This window comes from Amphibalanus amphitrite, unplaced genomic scaffold, assembly GCF_019059575.1.
Source record: "Amphibalanus amphitrite isolate SeventyFive unplaced genomic scaffold, NRLGWU_Aamphi_draft 000381F_arrow, whole genome shotgun sequence".
NCBI lineage: Eukaryota > Metazoa > Arthropoda > Thecostraca > Balanomorpha > Balanidae > Amphibalanus > Amphibalanus amphitrite.
In genome coordinates, this window is record NW_024881875.1 from 221,698 (window position 1) to 240,905 (window position 19,208).

A 19,208-nucleotide genomic window follows, 5' to 3' on the forward strand; every position below is an offset into this window, starting at 1 on the left:
TGTTCGTTATCTAGCTACTGCGACTGTTAGGTGCCCGGAATGGGCTAATTCAACTTCCACAGGGTATAGAGTTGGCACTCTGTGATCTCTGATCGTCCGGCCGACTGAGCTGGTATCTAACGGGCACGTCACCCCTCGGAGGCAGCCGTGTAACGGGGACGTCACCCCTCGGAGGCAGCCGTGTAACGGGGCCGTCACCCCTCGGAGGCAGCCGTGTAACGGGGACGTCACCCCTCGGAGGCAGCCGGTATGTACGGGGACGTCACCCCTCGGAGGCAGCCGTGTAACGGGGCCGTCACCCCTCGGAGGCAGCCGTGTAACGGGGCCGTCACCCCTCGGAGGCAGCCGTGTAACGGGGCCGTCACCCCTCGGAGGCAGCCGTGTAACGGGGCCGTCACCCCTCGGAGGCAGCCGTGTAACGGGGCCGTCACCCCTCGGAGGCAGCCGGTATGTACGGGGACGTCACCCCTCGGAGGCAGCCGTGTAACGGGGCCGTCACCCCTCGGAGGCAGCCGGTATGTACGGGGACGTCACCCCTCGGAGGCAGCCGGTATGTACGGGGACGTCACCCCTCGGAGGCAGCCGTGTAACGGGGACGTCACCCCTCGGAGGCAGCCGGTATGTACGGGGACGTCACCCCTCGGAGGCAGCCGTGTAACGGGGCCGTCACCCCTCGGAGGCAGCCGGTATGTACGGGGACGTCACCCCTCGGAGGCAGCCGGTATGTACGGGGACGTCACCCCTCGGAGGCAGCCGTGTAACGGGGCCGTCACCCCTCGGAGGCAGCCGTGTAACGGGGCCGTCACCCCTCGGAGGCAGCCGTGTAACGGGGCCGTCACCCCTCGGAGGCAGCCGTGTAACGGGGCCGTCACCCCTCGGAGGCAGCCGGTATGTACGGGGACGTCACCCCTCGGAGGCAGCCGTGTAACGGGGCCGTCACCCCTCGGAGGCAGCCGGTATGTACGGGGACGTCACCCCTCGGAGGCAGCCGGTATGTACGGGGACGTCACCCCTCGGAGGCAGCCGTGTAACGGGGCCGCCACCCCTCGGAGGCAGCCGGTATGTACGGGGACGTCACCCCTCGGAGGCAGCCGTGTAACGGGGCCGTCACCCCTCGGAGGCAGCCGGTATGTACGGGGACGTCACCCCTCGGAGGCAGCCGTGTAACGGGGCCGTCACCCCTCGGAGGCAGCCGTGTAACGGGGACGTCACCCCTCGGAGGCAGCCGTGTAACGGGGACGTCACCCTCCGTCCAGTCTCGTCTGGGTCCGCGCCACCTGTTCCCAGCAGGGCTCGTTACGCCGCTCACAGCCTAATTGACTTCATTTCTCATTTGCTGCGATAATCACACAGCTGTCGTGCAACTGCTACTTGCACCAACCACTGAGCTGAAATATGACGTACCATTTAAGTCATTAATGAGCTAAGTTACTCAACACAAGCTGGCAGGTCTCACATTTCCTGTTGGGCTTCGGTGCACTTTCCTGCTGCCCAATAAGCCTGGGTTTGGTAGGATTGTAAAAGCGAATGGAAATAGTTCTTTTCGACGAATGAATACCAATTTTATTTTTCTACATACTTCCTATCAAATAAATCGACCGAATCCATGGCTTAGTTGCGTAGCTCTGAGGTGATCTTGCAGGTCACGCTCAAGGCTTTGGTCTCTTCACAGAGAAATACACCTTCGAAGTCCGAATGATTGTCTTGCTCTTCACATTACATAAAAAGGTGCCAGGAGGCTAAGTAAGAAAATAGTCATAAAATAGCGAGACATTTTTACGATACCCCTCTGAAACTAAGCAAACCGGGGCAATTGCAAGTGTCTTTGGTTGGTTTACCCTCGCGCCGCCGGCAGAGAGTCGTTGGCAGATCTATGTGTGAAGATGGTATTGTACCGCAGCATACCTCCCCCAAAAAAGATTCTCAAACTTCCTAAAATGGACTCCAAAGTCCGAATCGATGTCTACATAGTACATAATGTATGAAAGCTTAGCTTAGAACATATATATACGGCTGTCCGGAAATACCGACATTCCAACATTATGAAAGGCTGATCATTCATTCATTCATTCATTCATTCATTCAATCTGATCAATCATCATTAACTCATTCAATCATTCATTCACTCATTCAATCAATCATTCATTCAGCAACTAGTTTTATTCTGCCCATACAACTATCCTCAGAGCTAAAACAACCCGCGCCCCGCTGGTCTATTCAGCCATACACGCCCTGCTGGGGGGGGGGGGGCAGATTCTCCCCCCCCCCTGTCTAACTTCCGAACCGATGGTCGTAGAAAGACGGAGAAAACGGCAATCGAAAGCTCTCAACAAGGTGGATCTCAAGACCCTATTTTTTTTTTGCTTAAGTAGGTCAGAGGTCAGGTCAAGGTCAGGTCAAGGGTACAAAATGCAAGTTTCTACACTGTAGAAACTTGCATTTTGCACTTGCACTGTAGAATCTACAGTATCGACCTTGCACCGTAGTTGCCGAAGAATGGACTGAGACTGATTGCCCAAAACGTGTTCTTAGGCTACCAAGACAAGATTCGTTGCATACAATGTCATACAAAGGTCAAGGTCAAGGTCAGGTCAGGTCACCAAGTGCGAAATATAGAAGAGAGCATGTGCGATACATGTTTTATGAGTTATTTTATTCATAGAATTCAATGGGCACACTCAATTAGTGATATGGACCACAGCTGGATGAATTTCAGGTCGAGGCCAGGTCAAGGTCAGGTCAAGTGAGGTCAAATTTTGAAGTTGATTGTTAAGACCTAAAAAGATGTTTATCTGATGCAGTTTTCCACGGCAAATCGAATGCTGCTTTTTTGTTTCCGTATGAGGTCTAGAAGTTCCAAAAAATCCATTTTTCGAAATTTTTGTGTGCCGTGACGTCATATAAGTTTGAAAAACTCCCACATTTTTTAACTGATTCTTCTAAAAATTGGTATGTAGGTGCAACTTAGACCACTTCTTTAAAACATGTTCCGGTTTTTCGATAAACATAAAATTTTGGATATGATATTGAATTTCCCCAAAAAAGTCAGTTTTTTTTACCAAAATCCAAAATTTTCAAAAAGCCGAGATAGCCATTTGATAGACATAATCACGTATAAATTTTTTGGTTTGTTACGTCTTGATTCCTTTAAAGATGAAGATGATAGCGGCGTTTGAAGTTTTGCAGTTTTTGAAGCAAAAATGACGTGACATGACGTCACTTAAACGTCATTTTCTCATTTTGTCCGACGGATTTCGCTCAAATTTTCAGGGAACTTGTTAAATTAATGTATGATAAGGTACTGAAAGTTTAACGTCGCTGGCGTAACGCGTTTAGAAATTATTGGCGAAAAAACGGGAGGGGCAGATTCTGCTCCCCCCTCTCCAGCGGGGCGCAGGATAATGAATGGATGACCATTCACTCATTCCTTCATTCATTCATTTGCCCCCTTCGCTTGTTTCCTTGATCGTTCGTTGCTTCGCTTGTTTGCTCGCTCATTTGTTGTTTGTTCGCTCGTCAAGAACAGAGTTTAAGCGCCTGAACCACTTTGCATGTGTTTTGATCATGGACATGTATGGTTCGGAGAAAATTTGCTGGAAAAGTCGTGGGAGAAATGCTTTCGAATATATATTTAAGGTAATATGAAAGAGCGTGCGTCAATGGCAATTGCATTTTAAAACCGTTCTTTCTTAGGTCTGCCCGACTTTTAATTGTTTCTCCCATTTGTTCATTTATATATTTACTTATCCATCAATTCAAATATTCATTCCTTCCTTCATTCCTTTATTCATTCATTCGTCCATCAATTCATTCGATAGCTGTTCTGCGTGCTGCATCCACACATGCAGTCTTAACCCTATTAGTGGCAGGCTCCTGGCTACCCCATATTAGTGGCAGGGGGGGGGCTGTTTACAACCCCCCCCCCCTTTATATCTCGAGATCTAACCGGCCGATTTTCAAAATTCAAACGGCATTCCATTTGGCTCAACGAGATCTACATTTCTAAAAGAAATAGAATTAAAAATGTCAATAGGGGGGTAGAGGGGGGTAAAAACGGGCAAATTGCAGATACATTTTAGACTGTTTATCACGGCCAGGTTTCTGAACCAATCTTAACGCAACTTTTGCCGATCGATAGAGAATGAACCAGGAATTCACATGGATCCTAAAAATATGCATTTTCGAAAATCATAGGCGGATACAGTTCATTGAGATTGGGGGTACACAAAAAGTATAGTAAATAAGGTTTTTGTTGGTACTGTTTCTAAAAAGGGTAGCAATGGTCTTGTTATGTTACAATTTTCTTATGAGAGAACGACTAAAATTGTATTGGTCATGCATAGGCGGTGGCAGGGCACCTATGTTGGGAGGTAAAAAATAACCCCCCTTTTTGGACGCCTGGATCCGCCTATTATAGCAAAAACGTGTCAAAAGAGGATGCACAATAACTTTGTATATGTTATCACATGATACCTTTCATTCACTGTTCGTAAAACTGGTGCAGCATCGTGATCTTCGCCCAAATGACTCGCTTCACGAATAGGACCCCCCAATTCCCAGTGCTCTGGAGCCGCCCCTGGTAAAGTTATGAACTTGAAATTTTCAGGGAATGTGCCCAATTTAGTTTGAGGAAAAGTCAGAAAATTTCAGCATCGTAGCTTCAGCGGTTTCGGAGATATTCCCGAAAAAGCTGAGGGGTGGATAAAAACAACCCCCCTGCCACTAATAGGGTTAACCCGCGAGTTGCTGGGGGGGGGGGGCGTTAAACGCCCCCACTTTTTTCGCCGGGCCATAGCATAAAAACGGCGCGCCGCAGGCCCGCCAAATTTTGGGTACCTGTAGGGAATTGATTGAAGTTTATTGTGACAAAGTTTCAAAAAAATCGGTCGGAAAATTTTTGAGATATCGAGGTTTTAGTGACGTCATGATTTCTGAGTTTTCGACCAAAAACGGCATATGTTCAAAAAATCATATAAAATCACAGAATAGACATACAGACATGCCGTAAACGCCATTAGACTGCCAATACCATGATCAATCAAATGGCTATCTTCGATTATTGATTATCGTTCCGTATTTTCCAAAATCTTGAACTGAATCTTGGCAATTTTTCGTGACTACTTCACGACCATGATACATGAATTTCTTAAATTGAAGTTTTTGAGCCAAACACGTACACATATGATAAAATGAATGTCACCATCGTGTTCTACGCCCCAAATTACCTATAAAACATGTGTCACAGGCTGCGAATATCAGTTTTGATTTTCGGGGATATGTGCCTACCCGGTTGACCTGACCTTGACCCTGACCTATGCTTGACTGTAACGAACTGGTCTGTACTGTATTGGCTCACCCAGCGCACTGCCGGCCCGCGGCCCCAACCGGCCCGCGGCCGACCCCACCGTGCCCCAGGGCAGACGCGGCGGCAGTACACATACGCGCTGACGTCACGGCAAGCCGTGACCTCACCGATCCGTGACAGAGCAATAGAGCATCAAGGCAGAGCAATACACTACACTCCCCCTTCCTTAACTAAGCACTTCCTCGTAACACTAGTACAGGTAACAGGCCATCACATCCCACTCCCTGCCTGATATAGCTCAGGCGCTCTCCGCGTTCGAGTCGAGCGCCGCAATGTCCGCTCCACAGATGTCGCCACCTCTGGATGAGGCCCAGTCCCATCCGGTGAGCTCGGCGCCGGACACGTTCCAGGAGCGGACGACGGCCAAACGTCCGCCGACGGCTGCGGCGGCCCACCCGGCTCGAGTGACGACGGGGCGGAGACGGGCGACGGCCGATGCGACGATTGAGCCGGTACCCCCGGCCGCGTCGGCGACGACCGAACATTGGGCGGAGGCGGCTGCTGAGTGAGCGCCCCCGGCCGCGACTGCGACGGCTGCACGGCGGACGACAGCGGTGCCGGCGGTGCAGTCCCCTGAGACGCTCCACCTGGTCGCCCGGGCTGGACAGCAGCATCGGACGACGGCCGCCGGACCTCCCGTGACGCCGCCTCCGGCGGACTGATCGGCTCAGCTGACTGCCGCCTCCTCAGCTGGTCACCATGCCGTCTCCAAAGCCTGCCATCAAACAAACGGACCACGTAAGACACCGGGCCATCGGTGCCGACGATCACCCCAGGCAGCCACTGCAACCCAACAGCGTAATTTCTCGCGAACACCGCATCGCCAACCAGCATTTGCCGACACTGAGCCGTTCGGTCAAAGTACGCCCTCTGTCTGTTTTGCTGCTGAAGGACTGTCTTGCCTATATCTGGAAACAACAGATCTAGCCGTGTGCGAAGCCTGCGACCCATCATTAGTTCAGCGGGTGTCACCATGGTTGTTGAATGAGGTGTTGTGCGCTGTCTCATCAGCCATCTGGTGAGTCTCAGGTCCCACGGTCCGCCGCTATCAGACTCCCTTTGTAAGGCCAACTTTACCTCCTTGACGGCTCGCTCTGCGAGACCATTACCCTGGCTGTGACGGGGCTCTATCGTGCGATGCACAATGCCGTTCTCTCTCAAGAATTGTTGAAATTCAGTCGAGGTAAAAGTTGTCCCATTATCAGTGCAGATCATATCCGGCAATCCCCATCTCGCAAACATAGCCCGGAATTTATTGATCGTCGGAGCCGATGCGGTACTGTACATGACTTCTGCCTCTATCCACTTAGAATGACTGTCAACAACTACCAACACATACTTCCCCTTCTCTGGCTCGGCAAAATCCGCGTGAATGCGGGACCAGGGTTTCGTGGGCCACGGCCACGGATGTAACTCACGATGCGGTGGCGAGTCACGACTCTCCTGGCACGCAGTGCACCCTCCGACGACTGCTTCCACATCCTGGTCGATGCCGGGCCACCAGACGACGCTCCTCGCCAACGCCTTCATCTTGCCGATGCCCGGATGTCCGACGTGCAGCTCCATCAGCACAGCTCTGCGGGCAGCATCTGGAATCACAACACGATGACCCCATAGCAGAACCCCAGCCGTCAGTGACAGTTCATCCTTTTTAGGGGCGAAACATTTGAGCGATTCCGGAATTTGAGTGGGCCACCCTCCAAACTGTACAAGGCGCACAACGTTCGACAACACTGGGTCCATGCTGGTCAGCTTGGCCACCTGCTTCGCATCTAACCAGCTTTGCGCTGTCAACAGCTCCAACTCTTCAGGCTGAGGACCTGCTTCCCCGACCTCAGCACCAGACCAGTCCTCATCTGCATGAAGAACCAGTTCCTCCGGCTGCGCTCCTTCAATGTAAGGACTGGGCAGCCTGCTCAGCGCATCGGCATTGGCAATCTCATGTGTTCGCTTGAACTGAATGCGGTAATTATAACCAGACAGTTTGAGAGCCCAGCGCCTGATTCGCCCAGACGCCATCTCAGGCAACGCCTCATGCTGCCCAAACAACTTGAAGAGCGGCTTATGATCCGTGACGAGGAAGAATGGTCGAGTTACCCCGCACAGATACTGGTGGAACTTGGTTACTCCCATGATGACCGCCAAGCCCTCACGCTCAATTTGACTGTACTTTTGCTCTGCTACAGACAATCTTCTAGAGGCGAAAGCGATCGGCGCCTCTACACCATTATCATCGAGATGAGCCAATACTGCAGCGACCCCCCTGCATGATGCATCGGTGGTAAGAATCAGCTGTTTTTCTGGATCAAAATGAACCAACAAAGTGTGGGAGGCCAGAGCGTCTTTCACAGAATTAAAACTCTTCTCTTGTGAAGGCCCCCATGTCCAGCTGGCCCCTGCCCTTAAAAGGTCATACAGGGGAGACAAGACCTCGGCACGCTGCGCTATAAATCGCGAGTAGTATGTAACAAGTCCGAGGAAAGACTTGAGCTCAGTCACATTAGCGGGGCGGGGGGCATCCACGATAGCCTTCACCTTGTCTGACGTCGGCCGAATTCCATCCCTGCTCATGTGATGTCCCAGATACTCCACGCTGTCTTGAAAGAACGCGCACTTGGTCTCCCGAACTCGGAGTCCAGCAGCCTCCAGTCGACTGAAGATCGATCCCAGCACCTTCCAGTGTTCTTCCTCTGACTGGCTGCCAACGAGCACATCATCAAGGTAAACAACCACATCTGGAATGCCGCTCAAAACGCGCTCTATCTCCCTCTGGAAAACTCCTACAGCACAGTTTACTCCAAATGGCATCCTGGTGTACTGCAGGAGCCCACGAGAAGTGTTGATGGTGAGAATATCTCGTGAGTCTTTATGTATCTTAACCTGATTGTAGGCCTGTGCTAAATCAATTTTGGACCAGACTTTCTTCGATCCTAGCTTTGCAAACATTTCTTCTGTCTTGGGCAGTGGGTACTTGTCAAGTTTCACAGCTCTGTTTGCAGTCAGTTTAAAATTCGCACAGACACGAATGCGCCCGTCAGGCCGCACGACTGGTACAATGGGCGCTGCCCAGCGGCTGTTCCTAACTGGGACCAGCACACCACTAGCAATGTCTGCGTCTAACTGATCCTCAACCTTCTGTTTGTACGCAAATGGTAAAGAGCGAGCTTTGAAAAACTTAGGAACAACACTTCTGTCGATATCAAGCCTGACTTCTACACCTTTCAATGTGCCCAGCCCCTCACGAAACACAGAGCCATACTTGCTTTTGAGTCGTTGTAGATGTGAAGTCCTCAGCGCGTGCACGTCAGACCAGCAGATCTGCATCTTCTCCAGCCAGTTCCGACCCAGGAGGCATGGAGCCGATCCATGGACGACCACGATCGGGAGTTGCCTGTACAGCCGACCATTGTACGTCACGTCAGTGCTGAATTCACCCAGTACAGGTATTGTGTTGCCAGTAAACGATCTCAGTTTAACGGGGCTGCTATTCAACTTCGGACGCTTTTGAAAACGACGGTATGTGTGTTCATCAATCAATGTGACACCAGCGCCCGTGTCTAACTCCATGTTAACCTGCGTGCTACAAATCTGAACAGGGCACCAAATAGGTGGCGAGCTCACCTGGGCGCGGTTAACCACATACACCGGCTGACTCGGAGTCGACAAGTTCTCCAGCAGGACCGGCTCCACCGCGCCGCTGTCATCATCAGGCTGCTCTCCAGACACTCCCTGGTGGTGAACTGAAGACGCCTGCTGCCGGCAGCATCTTGAAATGTGACCCTGACGACCACATGCGTAACATTTGGCGGACTCGAATCGGCATTTCCCACCATGCCGATTGCCACAGCGCCAGCACGATCGGCCGTACTTAGCTGAGTCAGCTGATGTCGGCGCGTCCCTGTGCCCGGGCTGGGCGCTTCTGATGGTCCGCTGCGGCCCACTGGCCACCCGGTTAGCAGCCGCGGCCACCTCTCCGCTGAAACAAGAAGCCTCTCTCTGCACCGCCTCCATGGCCTTGGCCTGCTGCAGGGCAGATTCCAATGTCAGATCAGACTTGCTCAACAGCTCTCGCTGACACTTGACATCTTTCATTCCACATACGAGCTGGTCCCTGAGCGCCGTATTCAAATAGTCACCGAAATTACATTCCTTGGCCATTTTCCTCAGCGTAGCAATATACTCACTCACAGACTCATTCGACTGTTGTGTCCGCTTGAAAAATTTGAACCGTTCCGCTATTTCCACGCTTTGAGGCTTGAAATGCCGAAGTAAACTGTCTCTTATTTCGGCCAAGGACGCATCAGAAAGCCCCACTGGGTGTAACAGATCCTTAATTATATCAAACGTGCCATGGCCTACAGTTGACAGAAAAACAGCCTTCTTCCGTTCCGCTGCTGAGATCCCATTTGCCTCACAGTAAAAATCAAACCGTTCCAAGTAACTTCCGATTCCTTCATTGCCCGGATCAAACTCACCCAACGCTCCATGTACCATACTTGTGCCAAATGTTCCACCTCCTCTTCAAGTCCAGTGATTCTCGTCGCCACTGTAACGAACTGGTCTGTACTGTATTGGCTCACCCAGCGCACTGCCGGCCCGCGGCCCCAACCGGCCCGCGGCCGACCCCACCGTGCCCCAGGGCAGACGCGGCGGCAGTACACATACGCGCTGACGTCACGGCAAGCCGTGACCTCACCGATCCGTGACAGAGCAATAGAGCATCAAGGCAGAGCAATACACTACATTGACTGACCCCTAAATGGAGCTGACACTCTTGTAGGTCTTATAGGGTGGATTGTGCACCGTTTTGACAGAGTTTATGGCGAGAGGCGCCCATTGTGAAGTCCTGAATTTCATGCTACTGAAAGCCCGATTTCAGGTGTTTGACCTGACCTTGACCCGACCTGTGACCTCAAAATTCAACTTTAAAGTACTCATCTGAAGCGTCTCGTCGCGCTCTTTCGTTTGCCGCCTCGTGCGTTTCGCTGCGCCTATTGGTTCTCGAGTTATCGGCTGGGGGCGTTTAACGCCCCCCCCCCCCAGCAAACGGTGGGTGGCGAAATACCCCAGCAACTGCCGGGTTAAGGATCCGACCCATCTGATAACTAGATAAACGGCCGATTACCAACTCAGTCATTTAGTGCGCAGGTACAATCCACAGCAGAAGTAATGTGTGGTTTCAGTCATCGGTATGTTCTGCTTCTGAAGCCTAGGAACGATAAGCCAGACTGCAATGAGACTTTAAATGTAGCTTACATGTATCTTCACCCTTGCAGCTACAACTTTATCTATTGACGTCTTCTTTTCAATCAGTCCGTATTTAAAAATCGTCGGTCAAAGCCATCCGTTGAGATTGGTAAAACCACACATTACTTTAGCGGTGGGCTGTACATACCTACATTATTTCATTTACCTTTACACGCACAAAAAACAGCATATAAAATAACCTTTATCCCGACCATAAAATGTCGGGATAAAGGTCCAAATCCCAGAACTGTGTATTGTGTAAGATAGACAATAGCTGTTTTCACGACGGCCGTCTGGTAGGTACAGGTCTCGCGGGTTTTAACGGTAGGTTTTGCACCTAGAAAATTTAGTGTACTTCATGCTATATCTTCGTCGTCTTAAGCTTTTAAGTGTTGAAGATGCGATCGACTTGTTGGGTAACAAGCCGGCCATGATCGTGTAAAATGGCCTCATCGTAGGTCGATTAGTTTCTGAGATATAACTGGAAATGTAAAAGTGCAAAACCTACCGCTTAATCTCGCGAGACCTGTACACATTTAGTGCAGACATGGATGAAATAACAATGTTATTTCATCCATATCTGCACCAATTATAACACTCATCCATGGTGCAAATTAGGTGCATATTTGGTGCAGATTTGGTCAAATTAGGTTGAGTGTTTCTTAAAAGTGATCAGTTTGGGTTGCACAGAAGCTTATATGCCTCATTTTTCAAAGTATCATGCATTCTTTTCGATTAAAACACTGAAATAAATTCATGATTTGAAGACATTTATTGCAAAAGAGATTTGGTGCAGATTTGGTCAGATTACGTGCATTCGCCAGATAGACATTAGACCTTTTGGAAACGGCTAATAGGTATCAAATAGGTCCGCCTATAGTTACTACATACTAGTCTTTTTGGTAAAAATGTTTAAGGTGCAATGAAGCAGGTACACTCGGGGGCAGATTGATGTTCCACCACTCCCTACCCATCGGGCTCCCGTGGCTCAGCACTTGCTGCTGCCAGTGGCAGCACTGGCAGCACTGGCACTGGCAGGCAGTGCTGACCAGTGCTGAGGGCAGGCAACACTGGCAGCAGCCAGTGCTGAGCCACATGGGAGCCCGATGAGTAGGGAGTGGTGGAACATCAATCTGCCCCCGAGTGTACACTACAATGAAGAAGGTTAGGCAACTGTATTGCGGATTGGAGGCCCTCAAGCCACTATTTTTCAAACAACCATTTGGTAAAGGCTGTTTAAATCTCTTTTAAATCAAACTAACTGACCAACACCAAGTTTTGTTTCAAAACACTGATAGCTTTGGCAGACCAGTCTGCTGAATGTCTTCAGAAAGCCGCCCACTTTGCCGGATAATTTCAGCCGGGCTGGATTCAGTAATTTCACGCCTTCAAAGCGTCGTCTTGCAGCTACACAACATTGTAATGCAAATGCTTATTAGGTCGGTCGGGCCGGCAGGCCGCTCCGTTTTTGCACACATCGCCAGATTACCATCGTTCAATTAGTAATGAATCAAATCTGTCGAGCCGCGTGACGCATTGGCTAGTCAATTTGCTTATAAAAGAGACCCTGTGTATGTGTGCGAGTGCGCTGATGTGTGCCGGGTTTTTCGCAAGCTTTCCTGAATGATCTTTCACGCGCGAATGGAGGCTGCGCTGCGGACAGTAATCACCCGACACTCGACAGCTTCTTATAACCGCGGCCTCACGGAGCGTTGTGTCAAAGGGCGAGACGCGACTCCGCCTGCGGTTTCTGGCGTAGACTGTTCCGCAGCGCCCGGATTCATTGAAGCACAAGAAGCTAACACCACGCCGTTCTCATGGCCCAAGGCGCATGGAGTCTCCGGTCGGAGGCCCGTGTCCCACGGGTCTTTAGACGTTCCAGCTCGTTCGGCGTCCAATTGATGAGCTCGGGCTGCTTAGGGTGCATTGTCAGCGCGCTCACCGTCCTGATTCGGTGGTCCTCCACCGAGGGACAGGGTCCCGACGTTCGACTGCACAATAATTGTTGATAATCCGCGACTCCACATTCCATCGCCGGGCGAATTCATCTCCGGTCGCCGGCTCCGCCCCCGGCGCGCCGACCAATCAGCGGGCGAGACAGAACGTGCGCCGGCCGGCGGCCAATGGGCGCCGCCGAGAGGTTCGCGCCGACGCGCAGCGGCCTCAGTCGCCGTTTACACGGCTGCCGGCCCGCCGCGCGCGCTCCGTGGCCGCTAGTTGGCGACGCGCTGGTGGTGGCGCGCGGCTCCCGGGGGAGCACACGTCGCGTCCGACGGGGAGCGCGACAGCGTGCGTCGGGGACTGAGCCAGCTGCTGTACCAGGTGATAAGGTAAGAGGGTGTTGGCAGATCGCTGACGCTGCCGTGATAAGGGTGGCATGTTGGTAACTGCCGGTAGGATGGGGGCTGGAATGCGCTGAGTGTTTTGCTTTACCTACCTGATGTCACTTCATTTTAATGTACTAGTAAAGGTTGTTCGCTGCACGCAGCTTTGAGACGTTTGCACAGCCTTGTGATATCACGCAGATCCGCCTATCCTATGTAACGAGCGATGATGCGATCGGCTTTGTTATAAATTATTCGCAAACACGCTTATCGAGCCGCACGTCACTCATTAGCACATGCTGGGCATCGAGCGTCTCGTTATACATTCTAGCATTGAGTGTCTCATTCTTTGCGCTAATGACGGCGCGTAACGAGGCGTCGACGAGGCCACAACTAGGAAAGAGGCGCTCATTTCCTGCCTTATCACTCTCCCAGGGTCGATCTGTACGTGCCGGGCCCTCCCCCGCCCCGCCGGCGGCCGGCCGACACAGAGGCACTCTGAGGGCCCCAGTGGGTCTCTGTGGGCCCTCCCTCCCTCCAGCGGGTCTCTGTGGTCCCTCCCTCCCTCCTCCAGCGGGTCTCTGTGGGCCCTCCCTCCCTCCTCCAGAGGGTCTCTGTGGGCCCTCCCTCCCTCCAGCGTCTCGCTGCGGCCCGCCTATTTCGGGGAGACATTCCGCCGCCGACTGGGGACGGGCGCTCGGCGTCCCTGGCCCGGCCCGGTCCGGCCCGCCGATAATTGTTCGCCCGCTGTCTGTAATAGCTCTATCAGAGTGGCACCCCATAAAGCGACGGGCGGTCACCGGCCCGTCTCTCTGCTCTCCCTCCGATCAGCGCCTATTTACCCACCGGGAGATGCCAGCGGCCTTGGAGAGTCACAGCGCAGCTCGAATCATCCCGACTGCTCACCTGACTCGGGCGACTCACCGGAGTCATGGAACCATGGAGTCATGGAATTACCCGGCTCGTTCGCCGTCTCTCGTCTCCTCCTGGGTCGGGCTCGGCACGGTCCCACCGAGCACAGCGCTGCCGCTCGGCTCGCCGGCGCTCGGCAGCGACCTTGGCTGGCTCTGTGCACCGTACCCTCCCTCTCCTCCCTCCGTGCCCCGCGCTGACCGGGCGCACGTGCAGTCTCCGTCCGTGACGCAACCGTGAGCCGCGCGGCGGCCCGGCCGCGACCGGCGGAATTCTGCGCTCAGCGGGGTGCCGGCGACCCCCTGGATCTGGGCCGGTCCCTGCCGGACCGGGCCGGACCCGGAGAGGGCCGGACCGAGTGGCACTCCGGCCCGGCCGGAGCCCGCCGGTCCCCACGCTCATTACCGTCGCTCGGCGGGGAGTCGAAGGTGTCTCGGCGGCCGGTCCGCCCGGCCAGGAGGGACGGGAGTGGAGTGGCCCGGCTCACAGACAGACAGGTACTTACCGAGGACTGGGAGCGGGGAGGATTGGAGGACGGGAGTCGTAGGCGGTGGGGGAGTGTAGACAACGGGGAGGGAGGCGGGTAGAAGGAGCTGGAAGGCGGGTGACAAAGGGGTGAGCTGCCCGCCGCGAGGGTTCCAGGGTTGTGCGCCTTGGCCTTGAAGGCATATGCTGCTGTTTAGTGGGCGATATTTACGTTTTGATTAGTAGATGGCGCGTCCAAAAACATCGGGCTGCCTATCTCACAATAAAGCGATTCAAGCGCAGTCCCCAGACTCCTCACTGTCCAATAAAGCCGCCATTCGTGTTGTGCGGTCTCCATGTCGGCTCTGTGTAGAGCGCATCTGCTCGAGTGTCGTCAAAGGGCCAGGTGCGCGGACGATCTTTGTCTCCAGGTCTAAACCCTCCTCTAGGAGGAACTGACCGCAAGTCGGCCCGAAACCCCCTAATCACTGTAATCAAAGCCTATGTGCCATTCGCCACGGGGTCTTGGACGGTGTACCCGTCTGTTTGGAAGGTACTGAGCCGTGTTCCTTTTGATCGTATATCATGGCGTGGATTGCGAAGCACATCAAACCTTGAAATAAGCTTTAAAATCAGTACTCGCTTTCTTCAGCTCATCGGATACCGGTGGGTATCAAATATGCTCTGATCGATCGCATATATAGGTAGGCACTGCTACAGGCACCCGAGCTGCTACCTTGAGTGCCGCATGTGAGCACTTACATATGTCCCTACCAAATGTCCTTCTCGTTACACCACGTGGATGACCGAGGCCTCTCTAGCTTCTGGAATGAAGAGCAGTTTTCTGAGAGCTCGTGCAATCTATCTCATCACAGCCGTTAGATAATATTACGTACAGTAAATAGTCAGTTTGTCTGCTTTTTTGCACTTGTGACGCCATTCTGCCCGGTCGGCCTCTGCCCACTATCCAGAGGACCCAATGTCCAGTGTCTGTCCACTGTCCAAAGGATCCCTGTCCTGTCTGTCCACTGTCCAAAGGATCCCTGTCCTGTCTGCCTACTGTCCAGAGGATCCCTGTCCTGTATGTCCACTGTCCAGAGGATCCCTGTCCTGTGTGTACGCTGTCCAGAGGATCCCTGTCCTGTCTGCCCACTGTCCAGAGGACCCAATGTCCAGTGTCTGTCCACTGTCCAGAGGACCCAATGTTCAGAGTGTCCATGGTCACCCTCTGTGGCGTGCCTATCACCGCATCCGCCCACACTGCCGAAACATAGAGCAGTGCTTCCCAGTGCACGAAAATGGCAACGCGCAACATAAGAACATGTAGTGAATGTGACAAGCGTGGAGGTCAACTTGCCCAAACGAGTAGGTACGACTTATCAGCAACTGCTGTAAAGGCATTTGTAAGGTTATCCTATATCTCTACCTCTTTCTCGATCCCTCTTTACCTCTCCCTCTCTCTCCCTCTCTCTCTCACCCATCGAAACACCATCGGTTCCACCTGACGCACGGCACGCGAGAGCCAGCCTCCCGTTTTCGCGCCGCTGACGCCGCCTCTGCCGCCCGGTTCTGCATGCAGACTCATTAGTGCGGTATGTGAAACATTGTCCGCGTAATGGCTCGGGCCGCGAGGCTGACACGGGCGCCGTTTGCCGAGCGCTTATATTGGCACCGTCCACCATTGATCGAGATCATCAAAAAAGCGCTGGCTGTGGCGGCCGCTGGGCGGTGACATGGCTGACGCTGGCACGTTCATACGGCAGATGGGACGGCGCTATTATGAGCATTGGACAACGGGCGACAGCTGAACCGCGTGCACCACTTAGGTAATAATGATGGCAAGATTATTTGCGACACAGCCGATCAGTCAGTGTATTTGTTGGGTCACGTGACACAGCGGCCATGGATGGGGACGCGCTGGGTAACTGGTGGGAGGTGGCTGGCAGGTTTTGTGGACGTGCGCTGGATGGTTAGCCGACAGGGCTGGGAGGTTTGTGGTCGGGGCTGCGCAGCCCCTGATGGCACTCGGATGTGCCGGCTGTGGTGGGACGGTAAATGAACAGCTTGTTTTGCTATTTATTATCTGACGCTAGTCGTATTGCATTGCGCTGGTGTATGCCATGGGTTAACCCTGTCATTAGCTGGTTTATTCGATGAACCGGGCACGTCGGCACTGCATGAGTGCCGAGTGGTAATTACAATCACTAATCAGATCGACGTGGATGCAAGCATCGCTTTATTGCAAGTCAGCTCAGCCAGCTCTTGATTAAACCTTTCTGTCGAGGGCAGCCGCTACCGATGCAGTACGCTTCTTTCACAACGCTTAGTTCGTACCAATAATTATGTATTTTGAAGCGTGCGTCGCCTTTTAGTTTGTCCACGCATATCAAAGGTCAACTGTCGAAAATTAAGCTTAACTTATCGATACTAACTACCCCATGGTTCAACACAGTGCACCAATATTTACCCAAAGCGGAAGCTGCACCCCAATCTCTCCCGGCCGTGATGATTTCTCATGCCACACTTGCTGACATTGCTCTGTCAAATTAAACAGCACACAAGGGCCGATTAGTGGCGGATCGGTCGGCCGTCAGTGGTTGTGCCACGGCTGTCCGTCTGTCATGTGCCAGTCTGTCTCGGCTGTCAGTCTGTCGGGCGGCAGACCGGTCTCATTAGCGTTCATTTGTCTCGCTCCGTCCTGCCGGGGCGCGGTGGGCCTCGCTCGCCGGTCCGACAGGGGTGGTTAGCCACGCTCCGTATGTTCCGGCGGTGTCAGTGGAGGGTCAACTATCCAGGCCTCGTCCTCGTGATAACTGTATCGTATCATCGGGTGCGTCTCAAGTCGAGATGATCGACATTCAATGAAGTCAGGACTTCGGTCCGTCAGTGATGGCCAACTGATTTCTCCAATCCTTTGGTCATCGACGTTTCTGCTCTGCAGTCTTCACTCTGGGAATCATTGTCGGCTGATGCTGCATCGTCCGCACAGTACCCCGACTCACCATTACAATATCGTCCCTGCAGTCCTGCGACCATGACTGTCCCGTCCCTGCAGTCAGCGCCTTGCCGATGTCGTCTCATTAATCCGCATTGCCGTCTCATCACTCCCTGCTTGCCGGTCCCGGCGCCGCCCGGCTCCGCCCTCGGCCGACCCTTATGCAGCAATTAAAGCCCCATTATTGTATGACTGATGGCCGCCGGGCTTTTTCGGCTCAGCGGCCGCACTTCCGGTTTGGTTGAGCGTCGATCGCGCCCCTCCCTTCCCGGCCGACGGGCGCGCACGTGCGGGGCGGACGCTTCCGTCAGTGTGCGCTGACGCTTTTGTTAGGCCTGTCTCCTGGGGATGATTGCCCGCTCCGATCTTGCTTCTAGCTTGCTAATCGTCGCTAAAAAATAAATTGTGTATTGCGAAGGCAATCTCGTAAGTAATCGATCCCTAGTCTGCCATTTCTTTATGTAGTCTTTAAACTGTGCATTTTTTATTTCTTGCAAGTATAATCTGAAGGCATTCAACGAAATTGTGTACGTTTGTGTTGGTCAGGTGTATATTGTGTCAATCCTGATGGTTCATTGGTTTGGAAGAATGGATAATTCTGTCTCTTACATGTGTGGTTTGTTGGTTAATCAAAGTCCAGTTTGTCCGTCCTCTTTTAAATATCCACACGTTTATCCATCCACTTGTCAGTCCGTCCGTCTATATGCCTGTCTGCCTGTCTTGTTTCTGCATACCCGCTGGCTGATTATTCATTCTTCAGTCGTATACCCCAGAGTGTGCCCCACTGATCCCCGTGTTTGGCTCAAGGTGAGCTTTGTGGCTAAGCTCCATCGCCTCAATTGGAGCTTGGCCGAGCATGTCCGATTAATACAGATGCTTGTAGCGAGGATAAAACCAGCCTGTTGTTTTCCCTCCAGTTTTCCTGTGTCGCTGTGTACCTACAGCTACTGTGTGAGAGCTGTTTATTATCGACTGGGCTGACTAATCCGCACAAAACAATCCAAGTGACTGCCATTCTGAATATCTCTCTGTAAGCATGGATAGCATGAAGTTCAGCCTTGGTATGGCCGGCAGCTTGAGCAGCTCAGCTATGCGCACAGAAGTGCTGGTCACCCGATCCGATGCACATGCTGCAAGTTTGTAAATGGTTTTGCTGGATGTCGGCTGCCCTGTGAGCTGGGTGATTTATTGCCGGCTGATCTATTACCATCGGTATGAGTTACTGCTCACGGAGAACGCATTCCGCGCTAAGCCACTTGTTCGCTCTGGGCTGGGACACCGCGCAATAGAGCGGAGATGAATGGCGATAACGTGACCTCGTTTAATTGGAAACACGTTTACGTAGGCGTCTTGCGCAACCTTGGGGGAATAATGAATGCATGCTCTTTATTACAGGTGTTTGTAATTACGTTGCAACGTCCTGAGACGTCTTGAAAAGGTTTGATTCTGCCTTCTGTCTTTACCTCACCTGTATTGTTTTCGACAAAAGGATATGGATTTGATGAAGATGATTACAAATGAAATATAGTCACAATTAAACTCTGTGGGAGAACTGTTCCACGGACCATCAGAGCAGGCAGCATTTAAACATGCAGTTGACGTGAGGTGAAATCTCTTATCCAGAAATTGTAAGACACTGTAACATGCAGCTTTAACATCGGCTTAGTGAATCAGTCCCCTGTTACCACATGTTGCAGTTGTAGCAACGTTCATAGCCTGCAGCATGCCATCTTATTTGTATGTAGTTACCTATGTTGTGATCGTTCATGTTTACTGCGATGCGTGGATGGTGTTTTACATTTGCTTCGAAAGTGCGAGCCTACACACGCTCCATTATAAGGTGAAAGTGCGCTGCAGGTGCTGCTATGGCAAAAGTTGCTTGCATTACATTTTTTATACC

At 52.4% G+C, this 19,208-nt stretch overlaps 2 protein-coding genes across 19 annotated transcripts in view; one reads left to right on the forward strand and one right to left on the reverse strand.

The window, feature by feature from the left end:
• Positions 1 to 5,331: 5,331 nt before the first annotated feature.
• LOC122390078 (uncharacterized protein K02A2.6-like) lies at positions 5,332 to 10,102 on the reverse strand. Of its 18 annotated transcripts, XR_006258065.1 has the most exons (5): positions 8,987 to 10,102; positions 8,625 to 8,756; positions 7,901 to 8,063; positions 6,784 to 6,941; positions 5,332 to 6,080 (listed from the first exon to the last, which is right to left on the reverse strand). XR_006258065.1 is itself a non-coding variant. In XM_043382722.1 (3 exons), exons 1-2 carry the CDS (start codon positions 9,857 to 9,859, stop codon positions 8,670 to 8,672), a joined length of 960 nt encoding a protein of 319 aa, XP_043238657.1. In that variant the 5' UTR covers positions 9,860 to 10,102; the 3' UTR covers positions 5,332 to 6,080; positions 8,629 to 8,669. The 18 variants fall into 18 exon arrangements, 15 of the variants coding, with proteins under 15 accessions (XP_043238657.1, XP_043238655.1, XP_043238656.1 ...); XR_006258064.1 differs by having other exon boundaries at positions 7,901 to 8,067; positions 8,625 to 10,102; XR_006258063.1 differs by having other exon boundaries at positions 6,784 to 8,067; positions 8,625 to 10,102.
• A 2,672-nt stretch (positions 10,103 to 12,774) lies between these two features.
• LOC122390077 (LIM domain transcription factor LMO4.1-like) overlaps positions 12,775 to 19,208 on the forward strand; it is a 48,061-nt gene continuing 41,627 nt past the window's right edge. The window contains exon 1 of the mRNA XM_043382706.1: positions 12,775 to 12,942. The gene's annotated coding sequence lies outside the window, so the exon portion shown is untranslated. The remainder of the gene's footprint in view (positions 12,943 to 19,208) is intronic.